We start from the raw sequence: 9609 nt of genomic DNA on the forward strand, positions 1-9609 counted from the left end.
GCTAAGTTAGACATTTATTTTCTTTTAGAGATAAAGTAACGCTACAAACTGAGAGCAGCAATTGTATTGATCATCTTCATTGGGAAGTCCATCAGGAAAATTCTTCTTCTATTCTTTATTAATCTGTATTCCCATTTAAAGTGTATACTGTTCTACATTATTATTATAGTGTCCTTATTCTGATTTTAGCCTATATTTAGATAGTACAATGTGTTAAAACATGAGCTTTAATGTACTAGTTTGAAGAAAAATTTGTTCCCATAAAAGAGCTATCAACAACAAATATCAGAATGTTGTGAATGCATATAAAGCACCAAGCAGCTCTTTAGCTAGTAGAAAATAGTGAGGACATGAGTCAAACTACAGACAGTATGCAGGTATTTTTAAAAACTATTCTAAACATATCGCTTTTCCATACAGATCATATTCTTTATATAGGATATAGTTCTTGAGAACTGGTGGAAGTGGAAACTTCGTCATGGATGACAGTTTCTGGAGTCTCCTTAACCCCAAGAGTTTACGTATTTTCAGACGACACAGATGTTTCAAAGGGCGAGGATTATCTAAACATAATAGTGAGAGAGAAATGGTAGAAAAATCAATGCCATTATTAATGACTGTAAGCCAGTCCACAATCCCCAAACTTGCTCTAATAAAATTAATAATAAAATCTATTACCTTGGGGCATTATTATTTTGCCACTTCTGAATAAAATACCATTCTTTTAACTTCAAAATTGTGATGATACATGCTGCTGCCATTAGTCAAACTTCTTTCATCTGATATCTGCCTTTTTTTGTCTTACTTTTGGAAATATGCACGCTGTACTCTGTCCCAAGGCACCCATCTGAACACCTACATGAGGACCTTATTTAGCGTAATCAATGGCAATTGATGAATGGTCTCTCCTTACCCTAGGTGCATATCTTAAAAATTGTATGTTGAGGCCAGCTGTGGCACCTTCCATTTCTGCTGTATCAGTAAGGCACCAGGACCAGACCTTACCATGCTTGGGCCTGCTCAGTCTTCTAATCAAATACTTCTTATCAGAATTTACATCAGTCAAAGAGCTCAGCTTAATTTAGTCTTCCTGAACATAACAAAACCTTTCAAGGTACTTGAAATATCAGTAGTTAAGACTACCAAATTATTCTGATGTTCCTGTGACACTAACAAAAAGGACTTCCTCTGCATTCAAGGTAAAATACCAAAGCAAAATTAAATACAGGGTACCAGTTTTAAAAATAAATATTTTGCTCTTTAGCAGGTGATGTTAAATCAAATTCTATTTAAAATGAAAAAAAAAAATAAAATCAAATAAAATTAATTTATGCAAAGAGAACATTCAACGCATTCCCCAACAGATTTTTTTAAGTTAAGGTGGGTGAAACCTATTGCTGATGCCACCAATGGGGGAAAGTCCAGGCTAATGTGTAGAACTTCAGAAGTGAAGCATACATAAGAAATATTATTCAATTATGGTATTAGTAATTGCAACTCTAGATGTGTATCATGTAAATCGGAGTTAGGAAATGATGATACACAGACTGTGATGTTACATGCATTGTCATCACCTACCACCTTGAACATAGTGGGACCTAAAACATGCTCTTATGATGATCCTTGAACGATTAATAGACTTGAGAGATCAAGGGAGCAAAAAGAAGGATGGAAGTGTAAGCAATATTCCCCAATAAAAAAAAGCTGTGCCCCATAGCTGTGCAATGACTAGTGTCACATGGGTTAATAAGGAGTTCGAGAAGTACCTCAGTGGTCTTGCTTAACTAAAAGGGTTTCCCACACAACAGTGACATTCCTTATGAGATCAATTCTCACCAGGTGCACGTTTGCCATATTCCAGTCCGATTAACTAATTTATGACCAGTGGCAAGAAGTAAATATCTGTCTTGATCTGAGGACTGGATGACAGGCACAACCTGGTTCTTAGCTAGTACACATTTAGCTAGACTGCTAAAACACTTCGGATGAATGTGACCTGACATAAGCAATTAAAGTCTCCTACAATAAATCATAACATTATTAATTGGAAGTTAGATATTTACCCAATATCTGACGTATCTCTGTCCATTCTTTCTGTGTTTCTAAGACAAATTTAATTTTTGTGCATAGAGGAACATAATCCATGTAATCTATTAAAACACGAACCACTTTTCCTGCTAAATGTTTCAACCAAGGAACAGCAATAAAGTCACAGAACTGAAAGGGAAAACACATCATGTCATATTTTCAAAATCTGTGCAGAGGAATGCCAAAATAACACATTTTAAAGCAATTACACAAGATAATTTAAAGTATTAATTGATGCCTAGGTAGGTTACTTTAAAAGCCATTTTCTTCCATGCTTAACCTTTGCAATCCCTTAATTCATCTGGACAGGCCTGAAGGCCAATAATTGTTATAACATTGCTATATTTTGCAGCACTGTTTTGTTCAACAGCGATATCTCTTTGGAAACACATGTACTCCGTTGGTTAGGACACGAACAGGAATTCCAGAATCCTGCCTCATGATTTCCTAAAACTTCCTTCCGAAATCTCTAATATACGAACCCTGATCTAAAACCAATCTATGTACATAATTTTCTCTATCCCAGAGCAGAAAATGAAAAATGGCTGTTTTATTTTTAGGGTGTTTTAAAGAAGGATTTCGCCCGTATGTTAATCTTAATTCTGCACAATAATTTGGAATGTTTAAACCTAACTAATGAAAAGAGCACAGTGAAGAGAAGGAAGGAAGGTATGTATTTACTGGATTATCCTTTATTACAGAAGAAGTCCACCCAGGGAGAATCTCTTCTTCTGGAGTTGACCACACAAAAGAATTTCCAAAGATATCTTGATGCATACAGTCAAAACACATCTCCACATTATATCCGTGGTTGAGCAACAGCCTCAGCATCACCTCATCATTCAAAGCATACTGAATGGCGCTGGGGAAATGCGTATCATTAACCAACATAAAGTAGCAATTGACATTTGCTCCATAAGATAGGAGCAGCCTTACAATTTCATGGTTGCCAGCTCTCACTGCCACAAGAAGACAGTTTAAAGGATCCTTGTTTGGATTTGCCCCTGCTTTGAGCAGTATTTCAGTGCAAAGAATGTCATTGTTAGAAACAGCAAAATAAAGTGCGGTTTTCCTTTCATCATCGTAACTATGTGAAATGTGTTCAGCCAAGAGAGTGTTGACATCAAAACCATTTTCAATGAGAAGCTCTACGCACTGCGAGTTCTGGCCATCTGCTGCTGAGTGAACAGGGCTTAACCCACTTTTCTGGATTGCGGTTTGGGATGTGACCGGAATGAGATACTTCAGGGCCCTAAGAAACAGTGAATAAAACTAGTTAGGCATCGCTTTCCTGCAGGAAGAAAATTACCCTTATCCAGCTATATGCTAAATCACCAGCTAGACTCTTTACACAAGAAGATCCAAACACAGAAACACCAGTTTTGAGCACTGTCAATAGGACCTTATGTTTAAGCTGTTTCAGTGGTTTTCACTTAGTTCTAAGGAGTATGTTTTGCATTTTGCTTTGTTTATACTAAAAAACACTTAAAAGTTAATTCAAACTAATACAACATAGACATTTCTGAAATATAAATGATCTATACATTTGCAAGTTTACCACAGTCGTCTTCAATGTGACCACGTGCCACATTGTATCTTAAAGAAAATGTAAAGTCCAAGCTCATACTCACAGGTAATGTCCCTCATAAGCTGCTTTGTGTATGGGAAGCAGTCCTGCCTTATTAGGCACATTGCCACTTCCTCCGTATTCCAAGAGAAGGGCTATGCAGTCTGGATTACCTCCTCCAGCTGCTTCAAACAGTATCGATGCACCATCATCTGCTAAGGCCTGGACATCTCCACCTTGATGGAGGATACAGAGTTTACAATTATATCCAAAGTGATTTGCAGATCACCAGAAAAACGAGCCCAGAGTACTTGCCTCTTAATTTTCAGATGTATTTAAGTTAAAACTTTACTAAAACAAGCAATATTTCTTGTGGCAAATTTAAAACTCAAAGGCAAAAGTTGTACAGATACAAGTTCAAATGGTCACCTGAATGGGGTCTGCTTTGACCATACGTGTTGTAACTGAGGCTTTTCAAAATTCTGGCATATTTAAAAAATGCTTAATTTCATTAATTAATATCAATATAATTCTTTACAAGGAAGAAAAGAAAGAAGGAAAGGAGGAAGGGAAGGGAAGGGAGGGAGGGAGGGAAGGGAAAGAGGGAGGGAAGAGAAATAAAGAAGGGCAAGAAGGGCATGTATAGCAGTAAGTCCCTCCTTGACTGAAATAGACTGGTATCAACTCTGCCACTCCTCTCACATGCATTATGGAAACATGTAAGCATCACTCCAGTCTAGCAGGAACACTCATATATGCTTCCTTTCCTTCCAAGAAACCAAATCTTCTCATTCATCACTACTCTTTCTTTCCTTTTCCATGATGACCCTAAACCACCTCAGCAACCAGGCAAGATGCATGCCAGTGCAGAGGTGTATTTCCCTTTTACCTGACCACAAACCTTTATGAATAAGATGCTCCAGCACATCACAGTGACCATATTCAGCAGCAACGCCTAATGGTGTCACTCCATATCCATCCTTAAGGTTCACATTTCCACCATTCTTCAGAAGAAGAGCAACAATGTCTTTGCGTCCCTGTTTTGCAGCTTCATGCATTGCTGACCAACGTTTTACGCATGGCTGGTGGATACTACAGTTGTGTTTAATCAGAGTGGATACCATTTCAAAAGAGCCCCTTCTTATAGCTTGAAGATATTTTAAAAAGGAAGAAAATACTACAATTACATTTTCAGGTATGTCATCTTGAAACTTAAAGACTTCTAATAAGTTTAGAAAAGCTTTTCCTTGTGTAGCGATATGAGGAAATTGAAAAGATTTCCAGTCCTAGAAATTTGGGAATCCAATTTACTGGTAAACAAATGGTAATGTCAGCTGCTTGGGAAATCAAGGTAAACTGACACAAGCTGGAAAATATGCCAGTTTGGAGCATGGAGGGCAAAAGCAGCACTACTTCGATTCTGAGGAAGCAGAAGCAGGTGTATCACAAGGAAAAGCAACAATAAAATATAGTCCTTACTTCTAAAGTTGGGGCAAACATTACAGTGTCCCCAGAAAATTCCACTTGTGACCTTTGTCACCTGGTAACTCTAATCCTAGCGTGTACTCAGTGGCTGCTGTCAGCCAAAGTACAGTTGACATCCATCATACTTAAAGGCTACGTTCTGCCCTTTTGAGGTTCCAGGTTTGAAATTTTCATGGATAACTACACCTGCAAATTATTTATATATAAAATAATGATCCTGAGTAAGCGTCTAATTTTATTTCTGAACTACCTTTTTGGAATAGATCTCTCCAATGACTGATGGGGCAGCTGAGGGAGATCAGCGGCATAGGGTTTGCAAATTTAAATTTTGTGAATGTCCCGTTACACAGGTAAGAAGGTTTTTAAGAGGCAACAGTCTCCGTAATTATCCACAATTGCTTTGAAGCAGAGTATTACCAAATGTACACGGAAGCAGAAATCATCCCACTAGATAGATACTTCTTCAGCATTTACCTTTGTACTGAAGAGTCCATTAATCCAGAGCTTTAAAATTAAAAGGAGTAACTAAATCGTGAGCATCACCTAGTAAGTGTTAAGCACCTGCTCCTCCAGTTCACTGAGACTAAGATTGGAATGTATGATGCACAACAATATCTACATCCACGTTTTCAGCGCTAAGTGACAAAAAAACATAAAAAGCATCACATAGACAATACATAGCTGACAAATCTCATTTTCAGGAGTTTGTATAGATAAATATTTAGGAAAATAAATTGTCATTGTAAGGAGGAAAGACCCTTTTCATAAGCTCTAGTTAACTTCTTGCAGGATTCATTAAAAGCAAAGGCTGAAAATAGCTTAAAAGTTTCACAGACTTACAATTATTGCAAAGAGCTGAAATAATGCAAAGCAAGACATTGCAAAGGAACACTCTAGAAATGCCTCAGGGCCTTAAAATGTTAATACAGTAATCACATCTAATGAAAGTTAACAAAAATTCAGAGAACTGAATGTTCTAATACTGATAATTGTATTATATATTGTATTTTATTATATTGTATTAACTTCACAGATCGATTCTCTTCAGGAGAACAGCAGTTCAGAAAGAATATTCAGACAGAATTCAACAGAAATTTGAAGTTAATATAGCTAAATTACTCATGTATAGTAAAGCTCATTTAAGTCTACCAATGGCATAAAATCTTCCAAAAAAAATCATCTTTCTTTAGATTGGGTATTACTTAGAAATGCAGTTGAAGCTTATTTTCAGTGCAAGAGGGGAGGGAAATGAGATGGGAGATTCTGAAACTGAAAATGCCTGCCTACTCCTGAAGAAACCATCTGATAAAACCAAAAATCTCCAATAACCTCCAGACCTCCAGAAAAAGCACATTCAAGTTAAAGCAACAGCTTATTCTTGTACCATACTTGTGGCTTAAGGTTGTCAAATAGGCCCAGGTTCATAAAGGTCTTATAGCACCTGAAGATACAGAGAAGATACCTTGAACAAAAAAATAGGTTCCATTTTCTTAGTAGCAGCTCAGCAATCACCTAAAGCATAAGAAGCACCTTTAAGATCAGCTCAGTGATCACCTAAAGCATCATGAATGTTGAACTGAATGTTGGGTACATTTCACCAAGTGCTGGGCATTTAGTTTCATCTAAAAAGATGACCAGCGTCTAATCCACACAAGCCAACAGGAGTACTTGGGTGAGTACTTAGTGGAGGGGAAGCGCTGCCATTCACTTTGCTTAAACCCGGGGAGAGGAGGCAATTACCAATAAGAAGTGGAGTTTCTCCTTTGTCATTTGTGGTATTGGGCCAAACACCCTTTTCCAGTAATGTTCTTACATTTTCTACAAAGCCGGCTTTTGCTGCCAAAGTTAATGGTGTTTCTCCATCGCAAGTTTTGTATTCCCACATTGTTTTATAAGATGCTAGAGGTAAGAAAGTGAGAAAAAACAAAATTAAAGCACAAGGCTGTTAACACATACACATAGCCTTAAATGCTAAGTCTTCAGGAAAATTACTTGTAATTATGTTTAACTCGACCTAACTAGCACTGTCAACCACACTGAATACTGAACAGTAACTCTTGCTCCATCTGTAGGTTTCTGAATGAAACATTTAAAACTGTCCAAGTTCTTTGCTGGTGTAAACTGATGCAACTTTCCCAAAAAGAAAATTTGCCTGAATATTTAAACAACATAAGCCAGACGCTCCATGGAGAACTTGATCATACTTTTTTTAGTAAACAGTTCTAGCCTGTTGTTGTGGATGGCTGTTTATTGCTCTATGTTTCTTTGCTGCTCCCTTTATCTTGTGGGATATTTTTACCTTACTCACCATCTAAAATGATTTCAAGTATTTGCTGAATTGGCTGAGCTGCAGCCTCATGTAGTGGAAACCATCCTCTTTCATCAGCTTCATCCAAAGCATATTTCTGTTTCACAAGTTCTTGGAGCCCAAACACTTGACCTTAAAAAAATCCAACAGATAAATAAGATGCACTTGGAAAAATAATATAAGGGAAGTCCAGTTTTGCTATTTTATTTTAGGGTTTTTACCTTGCTTTATGGATGTTACAATTTTCCTGTTTTCCTCACTAGGTGGTACAAAACTATCCAAAAAAGAGCAGAAAATAGTAAATATATAAAAAAAAAAGTAGATGCATTATATTATTTATTCAATACTTTCCATTAGTTTCTCATCTGAGCCAACTTTCCTTTGAATACATCAATGACAATCTTGATGAACTTTGTGATTTCCTAAGTTACACCTGTACTATGGACCTTCAGAGTATCCAATGTTCTTGAGTTAGGTGCAATTTCTGCTGCAGGCTGACCTTATACATCTCCTAATTTAGTAAAGAATTCTGATGTGGACTAAAAAGCTGTATTTGCCCCACACTACAGAAATGAGCCCTTCAGATTCAGAAACCTTAGACAGCGAATGAGAATGTGATGGTGTCAGAATGTCAATATTCGATAATGAAGGAGAGTTTGATGATATTCATGGTACCGTTTTCCCTGAAAAAGAGTTGTAATGTCTTTACCAATATCATTTAAACATCCATAAGATGGAATTTAAATGCTGGTGCCTGCTAGTTCATTGAGATAGTTTGGTGATAAAAGTGTATTAAAAAATAGATGAGATTTAATAAAAAAGAAAAGCAGCCAAATAACAAGAGTACCCAGTGGCTCTGCTGAGAGTCTTCAGTGAAAAGGGAGATTCTAGTCCTACAACAGGAGCCCCGTGAGGACCCAAACCTTCATAAGATCCCACAGGAAATAAGGAAAGGTTAACTAACAGTCTCCCAAGACTTAGAGTTCTACATCTTTCCATTTCAGACAGGGCAATCTACAAAATGTATTTCCAGGGTTATTGCCGAAGAACTTCTATTAAGAAAAAGTTCAGCTTTGTTTGAGACATACACATTTCAGTAAGACAGTAAATGGCCTGAAAAGCTAAGGGAAGTATTAGTTTAGCCAAGTGAATCTCATCTCCCTAAGCTCTCATCACCCCACTGTAGCTCAGCAGAGGTCTACGTTTCCTACTCACAGGAACCACTCTTAACCATAACATTAATGTCACATACGAACCCTCGCTGGAACACACCTATGGGTTTTCTGTTGTTGTTCTGGTTTGGATTTTTCTTGTACGTGTATGTATCCGAGTGCACAGGGGAAGACTGGGACATTGTTACAATTTCAGGGCAGTCGGATTACTAACAAATCCAAATTTATTGTCTCTAAAGTTTGAGGGTTTAGAAACATTTGAGAAAAACAAAATCAACATTTCTATTTTGTTTAATCTTTTCAAGCATTGCTTCAAACAGTGCTTCACTGAGAAAGAGGCATAATACCCAAACTAAGAACTGTTTTAAGCATGATATAAGGCACTAAATATCAATGTCTCAAAACACTGTTAAAATATGGCATCTCTTAACACATCTGGAATTGACAGTACCTGTCATTATAGGTGGAAGACACTGGTGGTTTGGCCCCATTTGATTCTTGAATGCTAAGCTGTATGGCATACTCAGTGAGCAGATCTTCAACTAAATCTTCTCTTTCATCCATCATTTTTATCATGAGCTATAATGATGAGCTATTTTGAAATACACACAAAAATATACTGCTGAGGATCATATCTTGCTTAAGGTATTTTTTACAATAAAATCAGGTGTTTCCATACATTTCCTTTAATTTAATATTGTTTTGGTGAGTTTACTCCTATTCAAAAATGATAAAATTCCTGTTTAAAAATGGATAGAAAACAACCCTGGAAATATTTAGTACGAGACACGCCATTTAGGAAGTCTTTTAATTGTTCACATACTACATTTGTCATCTACAGACAAATACTGGACAATTTGTGAGCCATAAAAGAAACTTTTCCTCTTTATAAAGCTGTGGTCATCAAGTCAGTGAATATTCTATTTCCACACAAGCATGAATAATGAACAGTAAACAAAGTTATCACCTCATGAATGATTCCTATCAAA

At 36.8% G+C, this 9609-nt stretch overlaps 1 protein-coding gene across 1 annotated transcript; it reads right to left on the bottom strand.

The window, feature by feature from the left end:
• Window positions 1-354: 354 nt before the first annotated feature.
• On the bottom strand, window positions 355-9220 carry ASB15 (ankyrin repeat and SOCS box containing 15). The gene is made up of 9 exons (XM_049813622.1): window positions 9072-9220; window positions 7670-7722; window positions 7449-7580; window positions 6881-7039; window positions 4557-4802; window positions 3720-3891; window positions 2770-3340; window positions 2064-2217; window positions 355-563 (listed from the first exon to the last, which is right to left on the bottom strand). Exons 1-9 carry the CDS (start codon window positions 9194-9196, stop codon window positions 391-393), a joined length of 1785 nt encoding a protein of 594 aa, XP_049669579.1. The 5' UTR covers window positions 9197-9220; the 3' UTR covers window positions 355-390.
• Between the last annotated feature and the right edge of the window lie 389 nt (window positions 9221-9609).

This window comes from Accipiter gentilis, chromosome 11, assembly GCF_929443795.1.
Source record: "Accipiter gentilis chromosome 11, bAccGen1.1, whole genome shotgun sequence".
In the NCBI taxonomy this organism is placed as follows: Eukaryota; Metazoa; Chordata; class Aves; order Accipitriformes; family Accipitridae; genus Astur; species Astur gentilis.

What these genes read in the sequence shown, in the direction of transcription:
- ASB15 (XM_049813622.1), bottom strand. Translation starts at nt 9,196, where the DNA reads ATGATAAAAATGATGGATGAAAGAGAAGATTTAGTTGAAGATCTGCTC. An exon ending in ACTTGAAATCATTTTAGATG is followed by an intron (nt 7,040 to 7,448) that starts GTGAGTAAGGTA and finishes TCTTACCTCTAG; the next exon opens with CATCTTATAAAACAATGTGG. An exon ending in CTGTAATAAAGGATAATCCA is followed by an intron (nt 2,218 to 2,769) that starts GTAAATACATAC and finishes TTTCCCTTTCAG; the next exon opens with TTCTGTGACTTTATTGCTGT.